This window comes from Drosophila subobscura, chromosome O (genome assembly GCF_008121235.1).
Source record: "Drosophila subobscura isolate 14011-0131.10 chromosome O, UCBerk_Dsub_1.0, whole genome shotgun sequence".
In the NCBI taxonomy this organism is placed as follows: domain Eukaryota; kingdom Metazoa; phylum Arthropoda; class Insecta; order Diptera; family Drosophilidae; genus Drosophila; species Drosophila subobscura.
Window position 1 is genome coordinate 13,781,080 of NC_048533.1, and position 12,905 is coordinate 13,793,984.

At 48.6% G+C, this 12,905-nt stretch overlaps 2 protein-coding genes across 5 annotated transcripts in view; both read right to left on the reverse strand.

The window, feature by feature from the left end:
• Nucleotides 1-4,274: 4,274 nt before the first annotated feature.
• Nucleotides 4,275-12,905, reverse strand: part of LOC117897056 (retinol dehydrogenase 14) — a 32,235-nt gene continuing 23,604 nt past the window's right edge. The window contains exons 1-4 of one of the 3 annotated variants that reach the window (XM_034805650.1): nucleotides 7,205-7,432; nucleotides 6,409-6,550; nucleotides 5,167-5,305; nucleotides 4,275-5,109 (exon numbers count right to left, since the gene is read on the reverse strand). In XM_034805650.1, the coding sequence (XP_034661541.1) occupies nucleotides 4,379-5,109; nucleotides 5,167-5,305; nucleotides 6,409-6,549 (1,011 nt within the window). In that variant the 5' untranslated portion in view covers nucleotide 6,550; nucleotides 7,205-7,432 and the 3' untranslated portion in view covers nucleotides 4,275-4,378. Of the gene's footprint in view, nucleotides 5,110-5,166; nucleotides 5,308-6,408; nucleotides 6,551-7,204; nucleotides 7,433-12,905 lie in introns of those variants that run through there. The other 2 variants (XM_034805651.1, XM_034805649.1) reach the window with 2 other exon arrangements.
• On the reverse strand, nucleotides 8,325-11,663 carry LOC117897048. Of its 2 annotated transcripts, XR_004649065.1 has the most exons (4): nucleotides 11,293-11,663; nucleotides 10,914-11,237; nucleotides 8,506-10,856; nucleotides 8,325-8,475 (listed from the first exon to the last, which is right to left on the reverse strand). XR_004649065.1 is itself a non-coding variant. In XM_034805632.1 (3 exons), the coding sequence occupies exons 1-3, from the start codon at nucleotides 11,607-11,609 to the stop codon at nucleotides 8,615-8,617; spliced, it is 2,883 nt and encodes a 960-aa protein (XP_034661523.1). In that variant the 5' UTR covers nucleotides 11,610-11,663; the 3' UTR covers nucleotides 8,325-8,614. The 2 variants fall into 2 exon arrangements, 1 of the variants encoding a protein (XP_034661523.1); XM_034805632.1 differs by having other exon boundaries at nucleotides 8,325-10,856.

The window sequence follows — 12,905 nt, forward strand, 5'->3', positions numbered from 1 at the left end:
ATATTGCGATTTGTGGTTGCAGCAGTCAGCCCAAGAGGCAGCAGAAAACTGCACTCAAGACAGGGGAATAATGATTAGGAAATATTATGGAATTAAGCTTTGGGCCAGGCTATACAAAGGCGCAGAGTTAGCCGCCCGATCCCCAACCGATTGAAGTCAAAAAGTTCACACGCCCAAAAACCCGAAATTCACGCATTGACGGACTCAGTTGAGTGTAAGGGCTTGCAGAGTGATCTGATATATGGAGTATCTGGATGTATTTTATAGACCTCCCCTCCCCCCATATCATCTTACATCAGCGCTGGGAATTTCAGGTCAAACTGAACCGACGTCGTGTGTGTTAAAATCAAAGTCTGAGCAGACTCGAAACCAGTTTTCCATCGAGGTTTCAGTTTCAGTTACAGTTTCATGTCAACAACGTGGTAAGGACCTGCCGCTCCGAGCCAGGAGGCTCTGCTGCCGACTGTCAGAATGGATTAGGATCGGATCGGATCGGATCGGAGCAGGGTTCGGCGTAGCATTGGTAGCCACGCTGGACCGTGTATCAATAGCAATTAGAGCACAGCTCAGGTGTGTTCAGGTGTCAGCTGATCAAATGGTTATAGCAGTCAGCCTCAACCCCACCCGCACTCTTTCTCCCTGCCCCCCAGCTAACCACAAAAGCCAAAAGAATCTGCAAGTTTTGTGGCAAATTAAGCAGAAGGGTAAACATTCAGTTGGCCACCCTCCGGGGAACCTGTTATCACACCAGCACATCATCAGCCACCTTATCAACCACCCAATCATCAGGCATCATCATCATCATCGTCATCATCCTCTCCTCTATTCTATCTGTGGCTGTGCACGTGAATTTGTTTGCTCTGAGGCTCAGGCTCAGGCTCAGGCTTCGGGTTGCTGCTGTTTATTTGAATGCGTATTTAACTTGGCAAACAATTAGAGGACATGATCTGGTCCACCCACTCCTGCTGCTGGCTGGGACTCTAATGTTGCCAACAGCAACACAGCAACGCGTATTTCCACTCATTTTCCTTTTCGCCTTATGTATTTCTGTTCCTGTTCTGTTCTCCTTAGTTCTGTTCTGTGTTCTGTGTTGTGTATTGGTGAGGCTTCAAAAATCAATGAAATACTTTTCGGGTGGCACTGTTGCGGCTTCTCTGGGTTTTGGGCTGCGCTTTGCTTTTTATGCTGGCTGCCACTCAAGTCATTCAACATGTTAATGCCATTCGGTCACATTAGATGCCGGCTAAAATGAGCCAAACAGGCGCCGCACACCCCCCACACAAACGGTGGCAGGGAGCAGCCAGTTGCAGATTGAAGGCAATGTCTGGTCTTTCATTTGCAAATATTTTTGGTCCAGTTTAAGTTTACTTTTTGGTCATTTAATTTAGTAGGAGTTGGTTTGGTTTATTTGTTTAAAAGTTGTACATATTTGTGGATAAACATTCACAGCAGCTCTTGCGATGCAATTAAATAAAAGTATTTCGGGGCTTTAGTGTACAAAGTGTGACACACAAAAAGAATTTATTTCAATTGAAATATGAAGTAGGAATACAGTCAGGAATTGAAGAGGTAGAAAGCCAAAACTGAAGGCTTTAATCTAGTAAGATCAAAAGAATCTACATAAAAAATGTAATATACAGCAGAATCAAATCGAAAATGCAATAGCTAAAAGTTAAGGTACAAGCATTGGAATGATTTAAAAACTTTAAATGATATTTGTACATATGTTTGTGTTTAAGTTTAAACAAATGTTTCTATGAGCTTCAGGCATAATCAGCCAGAAATTGGGAGTATAAAAACTATGTAAATAAACCGTGACATTTATTAAGGACTAACCATTGAAGCTACTGTAAAATGCGTTCCACCTCTTTGTTGAAATGTTATAAATTACTTTAACTTTCTATTGCTGCTTTTAAATCTTTAAATTGAATGCATTTTATTCGACATTCATTCAATTATTGAAATCTTCTTCTACGTTTCTACTTTTGCTTCCAGACAGTACCCCAAGAAACGCCATCTTTCGTGCATACTCCTGCATGTATGACATTTGGTAACCCCTCCACCATGGTAGCCCACAATTTCTACATCCAAAGTGCAATGTATGGTTTCTATGATTACAATTTGGAAGTTTTTCGACGCATCTGAGGGAACAACTGCCAGGAGAGCAATGCCACGGACAGGCAGGCTATGCCCTAGCCCCTGCCCCACCACGCGGGAGTATCGATGACCGCTTGACAGGCATTGCAGCCTTTGCCGTTGAACATTTGCTGGACAGGAGCGAGCGTGATGGACAGAAGTGAGTCGCTGCTGCACTGACAGCTGTACGAGCCGGGCTCGGGACTGTCGCATAACCCACTTCTTATTCAAAACCTAAGCCAGCTTATTAAATGCAGAAGGAGAGTGGGAGTGTAGGGAGTGCAAGGAGCGCAAGGAGCGCAAGGAGTACTCTCTCCCCCACAAAACTACTTGAATTACAGTTGAACTTGGCCACAGCAATGTGCGTCCTGCCGCTACACTTGAGTGGAGCGCGCCAAATTGAATTTCTGTAAGATGATACTTGCCAGTGCCAGAAGGAGCAGCAGCAGGACGAGCAGCAGAAGGGTTTGCCCTGTTCGTGTCCCTTATCAATGGAGCACTGCCAACGTGTGACAGATACAAACCAATAAGGAACTTCTCTGTTTATTTTTTATTAGAGAATCACTTCCGCAAACAACGCAAGAGGAGGATTCCCACAGTAGCGCTGAGATGGGCGTACCCCTCCTGGGCGTTGCCTTCGACAATTATCTGCGGTGCTGACGTCCGTCAGTCACGTTTCATTATCGGCGCTGTGTTTTTGGCACAGAACCGCAAACTGTTTATCCTGTAATCCGTTGGATAAATATTAAATTTCAATTACGCCTGTTACACATATTATTAGCCGCCGAGATCATGATTATCATTATCATTATATTACGCTTGGCGCCGCCACAGCCACCAGCCACCAGCCACTCAGCAGCAGCAGCAGCGGGAGCGGGAGCAGCGCAGGACACGTGCCAAAACGAGGCGATGATAGCAATCTACCGCAACCCCTCTGCTCGCTCTCGCAAAAGAGACACAGCAAAAGATGCGACTGCAATTTTATCAGATTATGGCTGTCTGTGAATTCCCCTGTGCACGGGCTACGTATTCCCCCCCTGCCTGCCACCCCTGTGTCGCTTCTCCTGCTCTCCTTCAACAGGTGAGGAGCGCTTTGTGTGAGAATTTTTTCGGTCAGCAGAAGAGCTCCTTCTACCATCCCCATCGGATTGGATCGTACGGATCGGATTACGGAGTGCATGAACCGATTGGCGCTGTGATTTGTCGCTTTTCATAATTCTCATGAACTGAAATTGAAACGTTTTTGAGAGTGTCCAGCCAGGAGCCACGGCAATTACTTTTCTTCCTTTAAAGTTTAAACAGAAACTGAACAAAGGAGTTTACTTAACTAGAATTGAATGCAAGTTACCAAAACGTGTGTGGGATCAGTGTGAATGGCAGTGGGAGTGAGAGAAATATTGTAATAAGTGAACCATGAATTACTACAATTCATAATTCAACCCTGAATATAGCTCCAGTTTTAGTTGAGGAGTAAAAAATGCGATAAAAGTGACTACAACTTCGGGCTTTAAATAGAATATGTAAGTGCGAGTACTTCCATCTCTGCTGATGCGTCTACAAGGGAACATTTGTGCATTTTGCACATCTACAATCTACTTGGCCAAAGAATTGTGTTCAAATTTAATCGAAAAGCTCTTGCAATATAGTCCAATAAATCCAGAACTCTCTTATGAATATCCAGGTTTTAATGGGTTAACTTTACCATCCTTTATGTGCATCTTATGACTCGCCTTTTCTGTTACAAAAAAAGTTTATATAGCTTTAAAGGCGGTATTAAAAAATGACTGAGAAGGCGGTAGCATCTACGTTCACGAGCGGGCTATGGTCATCTTAAAATTAGCCTAATTTAATAACATTTATTGCGTCTAATGTTCACGTATTTTCTAGCTTTTTACATCCGTTTCGACACCTACATACACAATATGCTGTCCCTCCTCAAGACTAAGTTGTTCCTAAAAGTATAACTCATCCCATTAACTATGAGATTGTGTCAACCCAAAGGCACATTGCTTATCCATGGAATACTTCTTCATGCATGCCAGAATGTAGAACCAGAATTCACTGCTCTTCTCGTGACAAATCCATTTGAGTATTTTTACAAAACTTTATTTATTTAAATGAAAGACTTACAGCTACAGTTAGCTCCCCCTTAATTACAAAGAAATCAAATCAGTTGAATTGGCTTAGAGGCCGAAAGAATCTACTAAAGTGCTGTGCATTACGGAACGAGTCCCCTGCCAGCTTAGATCTTGGGATCCTGGGGCGTCAGCTTGGCAATCTTGAGGGACTCCTCCCAGATCTTGCGGCCCTTCTCCTCATCGAGGGCGGCGGCATTGAGCGTGGCCTCCTTGCAGTCCATGTAGTACTTGCCGTGGACATTGGCCACCTCATCGGACGTGGCCAGGTAGATGGTGGTCTGGGCCCCGGCCTTGGTGGTCTTGAAGAAGCCCTTCGTGATGGCCATCATGGGCAGGTTGAGGGGGAAGGGCACGTTGCGCCAGATGCCCGAATCGATCATGCCCGGATGCAGGAAGTTCACGGTCACGCGAGTGCCCTCCAGCCGCTTGGCCAGCTCGCGGGCAAAGTAAATGTTGGCAAACTTGGACACATAGTAGAGATAGGCGGCGGGGAAGCTGCCCACGGGATTCAGCTTGTTCAGATTCACCGACGACAGGCGATACAGCTCCGAGGCGACGATGACAATGCGTGCCGGGGCGCTCTTCTTCAGCACATCGATGAGGAGATGCGTCAGCAGGAAGGGGCCATAGTGATTGGTGGCCATGGTCAGCTCCACACCATCCTCGCTGGTCTGGCCGCGGAAGGCCAGCGCCATGCCCGCATTGTGGATGAGCACATCGATCTTGGGCTCCGTCTTGACAATGTCAGCGGCAAACTCGCGCACCGACTTCTGGGAGCCCAGATCCAGCTTCTTGACGAGGATCTTGCTGTTGTTTGTCTCCTTGACGATTTCATCTGTCCAATGGGAGAGGAATCTTTTAGTACAGAAATGTAATTAAGACTTAAACTCACCTTTGACTGCATTTGCCGTCTCTAGGTTCCTGCAGGCCATAATGACGCGTGCTCCACGACCGGCCAGATCCTTGGCTGTCTCCTTGCCAATGCCGCTGTTGGCGCCGGTGATGATAACGGTCTTGCCCTCCATTTTGGTCTGTAAACGATGTCAGAAGTTAATCAGTTAATCAGTTAAAATGGCAGTAGGACTGTCTAGGTGTCAACAAGGTCTAGGGGCGGGTCTGGGCAATCCATGCAGCAGCAATTATTAAACTAATCATGGGTTGGGGGTGCTGTGGAACGGCTCACATGCCCATTAACGGCGCTTTTAATTGCGCTCAAGATGAGAACTTTCCGCTGACTCAAGTTTTCTCATTTGGTAATCGAGACGAAGATCTAGCTACAGTCTACAGTTGCGATATGCGAGTCTAATGCACTGCCAGCTGGTAACTGTAGCTGGTAACTTGTGGGTAAATTATACACCCCACACTCTCTCTCCCTCTCTTAGAGATGTGACGCACTCGCTGGCACCTATGAAAAGTTGTAATTAAGTCGACGCGTCACAATTGTCTTGCCCTACAATTACACAAAAATGCCACAGAGATTCGTAGAGAAAATGCTGTCAAGATCCAATAACCGAGTGCTAGTTAGACTGAGCTTAGGACTACAAGCGTTAGGAAACAGATCAGTTCGAATAGCTGCTAAAATTTCTAGTTAAGAATATTTAATTGCCTTTTATGCCAGTTCCGGTCGAGTGTCATTTAACAATTCTTTCCAAAACATTAGCCAAAACAACCCCACTGATCCCTCACTTGCTTGGGGCTTTTCCACATTTAAAATCTATTTTTCTCAGCAAAAATAAGGGCCATATAAGGTGTAGAATCTACACCTCGTTATTGAGTATTTTGTATACATCGAAATCCAATCCGCATGCCATCTGATGCCAGCTGGAACAATGTACACAAAGCTTAAATTTGTTTAATGTAACTTTAGCAGCTCAGACATTTCTTATTGTATATCAGTATTAATATTTCCGTCTAAGTCTCTGCCTGAATACCTGTTTGAAAGTGCAAAGAATTCCCTGCCTTACTCTGCTCTGAATACAGAATGTCAAAAGAATTTCAAACGGAAGTGGATCGAGCGCAAAATCTCAGTTCAAGTCTAGTCACGATTTCAGCGTTCGAAAATATTTTTTGGGAGAAGTTTGTTTTGGGGATGGATGGGTGAATGCTTGGGTGGAGGTGGTTGGGTTGGCGTTACCTCGGTGAAACAACGTCCCGCCGTGATGCGCAAGTAGAAGCGAATGCTCATCAGTGTGGCCGCAATGGCCGCCGACAGTGTCAGGAGAAAGATGTCGCGCACATAGTGCTCGGTTGGCAACCAACCGAAGATGAAACCCATCCTATAAATAATATTATGGCTTAGACAGATATCGCAATATGCTTTTGTCTGTGTGTGTTATGTGTGTGTGTGACAATATGTAAATCAGCTTATATAATATCCACAACGGACACGGCGGACCCAAACCAGTTGTAGTTTTTGGGTTTTTTGATCGGCTTACCGGACCGTCTAGCGGTTTGCTTTTACAATATTTAGCTATGAAAATCGATTTGTAATGTCGAAATTTTACACTTTCACTTTCCACACACATACGGACACACACACATGTGCGTAATTATGGCTAATTATTACGTATGTGGAACGCTGTCTGTGGTGCAGCGCTGAGCAGCCAAAATCAAAGTTCATTCGCGGCCAAGCGAAAGAAGTTGTGGGGGAAAGACAGAAGAAAGAAGAAGAAGGAAGGAAAGGCAGAAAGAAAGTCTGAAATTTCATGCTGCAGAGTTTCGTGTTTTGTGTGTGTTTTTTTTTTCTTTTTTGTTTTTCTCTGTCCACGTCACAAAAAGATTTCTTCAAGACTGCTGGCTCTGGTTACGCTTCCATGCGCCGCTCGCTTCCCCTGCCTGCCACGCCCTGCATGCAGTCCGAGAACGAGAACTGACCCGTTTTAGCCTCTTTGTTTGAAGATGTTCACTTGGCCTGTTTATTGCACACTCACCTGTTTAGGTCCGGATTGATCTAGAGTCTGCTGCAACTACAACTGGCCTGCACTTTGGACTAGCTTCGGTAGGCTGCGGATTTGGTGCGGAGTGGAACGGAATGGAATGGAACGCTGGCAAACAACCTTCGGCTTGAACGCTTGTTCAGAGACTGACGGATCGGCTTGGAGCCGAGGCTGTGGAGCGTCTCCACTCATTGGTATTGTTATAGCCGCTATGATAGTTGTTTTCGCTGCTCTTTCTTCTGTGGCTCTGGCTCCACCGCTTTCCCCCGCACTGTGACTCTGGCCCTTTCCCCCCACGGTGCTTGCAGTTGTTGTTGCTGGCTAGCCATGGTAACAGGTTGGCCGGGCCGGCGGAACAACTTGAAGCTTTGATTCAATGCCGCTTCTCTGTGGATCCTCTTTGTGCCAGTTCTTCGGCCCAGTCTGCGCTCTCCCACTGGTGTCGTTCGTGAAGAGCGAAGTCACATTAAGTGCAGAGAGAGAGCGAGAGAGACTTGAGTGAGCTTCAAATAGAGCTGGCCCTCTGGCGAAAGCTTTTGCAAGCTTGGGTAACCTCTTGGATAATTACGGCACAATTATGCAGACAATAATGGTAAGTGTGTCTTTAAAAATGTTAATAGCCGTGAGGAGAAGTTCAAGATTGTCACAGAAAAAAATTCGGATAGCGAGAACCGCAGGGCGCGATTGGGGAAAACTCATCTCAATCAAATGAGCACTTAAATCTGACTAATACTAAGTAGTAGCTACAACTAATATGTGTCTACTTTCTATGATCACTTGAACCGCAACTACAGCCGATTCGTAGTACGGCTTTGGCATCCAAACTAAACAAAAGATTCCCTAGCTAACTTCCCCCGTAACCTCAGCAAGTTACTTGAAAATAATTTGCCCAAAACACGGAAGCTGCATGTTCCCATGGATAAATTTTAATCAATATCTAGGGATCTGTAGTTGCATATTTTATATTACAACTCGCAAAATATTTGCGCATATTTCTGCCATAAAATATCTCTGCAATCCATCGAATATTTTATATTCATCTCAATAAATGCCCAGATTTACCAGCTGAAATAACTGGCTGGCAGATGGGAACCAGCGAAATAATCATTTAGCGTTATTTGTAGTTAATTTTAATTGCTTTTTGGTTGGTGTACAGTAGCATAGCATAGCATATGTATATCTTTGATCCATAAACAATATGAAAAGCTGTTCGACCTAGCAAGAGCTTAAGCCAAAGCTCACCTAGTTCTACCTTCGCTTTGTTGCTGTGTCTTTTATTTGCAATAGATAATTACCGTTCTTCCATTATCTAGAAAAATAGGAAAATCCACTAAGAATATTTAGATCGTATTGTACATATTTACACTAAACACTAAGTTACACTTCGTCCCTAAAGTTCACACATTAATCGATGGCATTGCCGCTGTCGCTTAGGTCTGGCCGGGCAGAGGCTGTTTCGGCATCCAGGTGCTTGGTCAAAGTGTTGTACCACTCGCTCATGTGCCGCGAGACAATGTTCATGAAGCGGGAGACCTTCGACTTGACCGTCGACACCAGACTGTCGGAGAGCGATGTCTTGCGGTTCGCCATTGGGGTTCCGGCTCTGGTCTTGCTGATTCTCATGATCTTGGACTCTTTCGGGGGCTGCTCTGTGGACTGCTGTTCCAGCGTCTGATCCACCTTGTATTCGTAGAAGGAGTAACGTCCCAGTGGCAGCATATCCTCTCGATCCATTTCGTCAATGGCATTGGAGCGTAGTTCATTGGAACCATCCACAGGCAGAGCGCGTCGCCGGCGCAGGGCGGGCATGTCCCACCAGGAAGTGATGCTCTCATCCGACTTCTGGGTCAGCAGCCGCTTGGGCTTTGGCACCGGCACCAGCGCAGCCTTCGACCCAAAGTAATCCCCTTTCGTCGACTTCTTGGCAGGCTCCGCTTCGAGGGAGCTCTCCTGGGCCGCCTCATCCTCCAGCGGCTGCTCGTGCTTGTGGATGTGGCTGAGGAAATGCTTGCCCAGTTCTCGCTGCGCCTGCAGAAAGTCGTTGGCCACATGCCCCATCTTGGCGGGACGGCGCTTGGCCAGTGGCTCCACCTCCTCCTCAGGCTCTTCCTGCGTGTTCATGGGCGCGGGCTGGGTCTTGCTTATGCTGGCCTTGCTGGAGAAGGGTTCGGGAAAGAGCAGCGAGTTGAGCGTGGCGCCGAGATTCAAGCGTTTGTTCTGCTTGGGCGCGGGCAGCGCCTCAAAGAATTCCGTGGGAAGGAGTCGCAGCTTCGCGCGTCCCTCGGCACGCTCCTGCTCCTGTTCCTGCTCGGGTTCTGCCTCCTCCAGCGATCGTTGAATAATCTTCAGCTCTTTCTTCGACTTCGGCTTGGCCTTTCTGTAGACCACTGGCTCTGCGTCCTGCTCGCTCTCCTCTCCATCCACGGACTCGATGTGGCGCAGCAGAACATCGCCCTCGGGCAGGCGGGTGTACGAGGGCGGCTCCTCCGGCTGCTCGTCCAACTTCTTGAAGAACTTCTCCTCATCGAACTCATCAAAGTCAAACAGTGGCTTGGCCTTCCGCTCCGGCTTGCGTATCTCCGTGATCTTCTTGGTCAGCGCCGTCTTCTTGCCGTGCCGATTGTAGAAGTAGGGACCGCCGTAGCTGGAGGCGCTGCGTCTGTCGCGTCGCTTGGCCACGTCGCGGGTCTGCGCCAGCACTTGGTGCAGCCAGGCCATGGCCTCGTGGGGCTTCACTTGCTGGCTGTCCGCCTCCCGCTTCACAGGAGCCGCAGCTGTCTGCTGGTTGAATGGCTGCAGGAGCTGATCTATCAGCGCATCCGTTTCCTGTGTGTCCAGCACGAAGCGGCGGTTCCGATTGATGCTGCTCTGCAGCGAGCCCTTCGCCACGGCCGTCTCCTCGATCAGTCGCTGCAGCAGTCGATCCGCGGAGCTGTAGCGATTGGAGCGTTTCGACTCCGTCGATGCCTCGCCGCTGCCATCCCCAGCCTCGATCTCCGTGAACTGACAGTGCTCCAGGTTGGCCGTGGGCAGCACCCAGAAGCCCACGGACATGCTCGGCGTGACCAGCTGCAGCGGCTTGCTCGCATCGTTGGCCTTGATCAGGGGTCGCAGCGTGGAGTTGAGGCCCATGCGGACATTATTCAGCTGCACGCGACCATCCAGGCCGGAGAGGACATACTGCCAGATCTCGCTGCTGCTGAGACGCGTCAGACTTCGCACTGTGATGGTCACCGGTTGATCCTCGGTGTTGACCACCATGAAGGCCAAGCCCCCAGACACGGCATTGGCGCAGTGCGTGTAGAGCTTGTTGCTCGGCGAGAAGAGATTCAGCGGCCTGGCGGGGAACACCCTCGAGCCCATGACCTTCTTGAACAGCGCCGTCACGTACAGGCTGAAGGTGGGACGCTCAAAGTCCTCGAGCGACATGCGCTTGAAGATCACATCGAAGCCGGAGCTGGCCGCATCGCCCAGGGTTTGGGCCCAGCGCAGGGCCTCTGTTGTCTCGTCTCCCACCTTGGAGGAGGAGCGCTCCTCGGGCAGCGTCAGCCAGAGGGGCACGCGCAGCTGCTGGAGCGCCCTGAGCGCGGGATCACTGTCGTAGATGTAGCTGCCGAGGCTGGATTGTGGCAGCATGTTGGCGGGTCTAAGAGGGGGACAAACGGATGATATTGGGCATCCCCATAGCTCTCTCTCTACTCACTGCGTCCAGCCAAAAGCTGCATTCAAATCCTTGGACATGTCCACATATCTGCGCGTCTCATCGGCACTGCTGCCCGCTGAGATGTCGGCGCCCATCACCTGCCAGTCGTCCACATACGGCTTGAAGGTGTCCGTCATTAGCTTGAGCGTGCGCAGCTCCTGCACATAGTCCTTGGCGCGTGAGGTGCCAAAGTCCGTGCCCAGCTGCCAGATGCAGTCCGTGATGCCCACCATGTAGGAGCTGTTTAGGATCTTCAGAGTGTGCATCGAGTCCCACTCGTCCGGCGCATACGGCACGGGTATGATCATGGTCCAGTTGACAGCGCTTGAAGATGGACAGAAGATAGTTCCAGTGTCTCCGTGGCAGCCACCACACTTACCGCGTCCAACGATTGAAGCCCTTCCATATGATCTTTGTGGGATTGCGCAGGCGTGTGGGCGCTTTGCTGGCAAAGTAAAAGTCGCCCACGAACTTGATGTGCGCCTCGCCCAGCAGTGTGGCCATGCTGGTCACTGCCTTTCGGTTCTTCCCGTCCAAAGCATCGTACAGATCCTCGGGGCGCACGGCAAAGCTCACGAATTTCTCGCTGACATCGTTGTAGGGACGATTCACGTGCAGCTGCACCATCGTGTCCGCTCGGCACACAGCCAGCAGGGCGCACGGCAGCAGCAGCACCGCCAAAAGAAGTTTCTGCATTTTCACTAGAGAGATCTTTCCGGGAGCTCGTTTGGCCCACAACTGTCGAGAGCTGTGCTCTGGGCCAAGCTAAATAACCTCGAGGCGGCGACATTCGAGGGGAAATAGTTTCAGATTCCGCAGCTGTCGCAGCTCCCCAGCCAATTCCACAGAAATCTGCAGCCCTCGGCAAGAATTTTCCGCTGAGCTCTGCCCTCAATGCGGCCAAGATGACCTTTTTACACTTGGACAGACCGTAACCCAAGCCACAGAGCCATAGACCAAACCAAAACACGTCGCAAAAGTGGGCCGTGGTGGCCCGCGCAATGCAAAATTAATTTTTATTAATGGATGACTTACACGTTGACCCACTAAGGTTGGGGTTGCATTGGGGCAGACCTCTGTAGTGGTCCTCGAGCAGGGTCAAAAGAGGTACAAAGGTGACGGCACAGAGCGGCTGGCCTTAGGAAGTTTCATTAGAACTCTAACGGGACTGGGTTTTTGGCTGGCGCATTGGCTGCGCATGGAGCTTACATGTATGTGCGGCTGCGCGTGGAGCTTTCATGTGTGTGAGGCTGCGCGTGGAGCTTTCATGCCAACGAGGCTGCGCGCTTTGCTTACACACATCGGGCAGGGGGAAGAATGAGAGAGACAGAATGAGAGCGCTGCAAAGCTCACAACAAACTGCAGTTTGATATTCTCTGCAGCAATTTAAAATGTGGTCTCTGAAAAAGCTTGTTCTAGAAGCTGTAACTGAACAAGCTTGTCGCAAAAGCTTGTTATACTTTGTTACTACTTGTTATATGCTTCTTGAGCTCGAGCCACACACTGCAGAGTCGCGGAGACACAGAGACACTGCAAACTGCAATGAGAGAATGTGCAAAAATCAAATATAAGCAGCGGGACGGGGTGGGCTTAGCCACTGCTAATTTCTTCATTCTGGCAACAATAATGATCCAATCGGATACCAATTTCGTGATCTGATAGATATGGTCATTCCCTACGGAATTAGTTTTCATGGATCTTCAAAATTGTAGCTTTGGGAGGTTTTCGCCCTTTTGCGGAGGCAGAAGGGTTCACACTGGTTTCAGTGTGAGCATACAGCAGTCTGGAGGCAAGACGGACGGACAGACAGACATAGACTCGGCTGTTGATGCTGATCAAGAATATATATGTATGTGTACTTTATGGGGTCGGAAACGTTTCCTTCTGTGCGTTACATCCATCCACTTTGTGAATGGATGGATTTCATTTCATTTTTTATATAATCATATAAAATATGTATTATTTCATTTAGTTTTTCATCATCGTAATCAT

Excerpts from the sequence above, each read along its gene's own strand:
- LOC117897048 (XM_034805632.1), bottom strand. The coding sequence starts at position 11,609 with ATGCAGAAACTTCTTTTGGCGGTGCTGCTGCTGCCGTGCGCCCTGCTG. Across the intron at positions 11,238-11,292 it reads GGCTTCAATCGTTGGACGCG|CGCTGTCAACTGGACCATGA; the intron begins GTAAGTGTGGTG and ends TCCATCTTCAAG. Across the intron at positions 10,857-10,913 it reads GCAGCTTTTGGCTGGACGCA|ACCCGCCAACATGCTGCCAC; the intron begins GTGAGTAGAGAG and ends TCCCCCTCTTAG.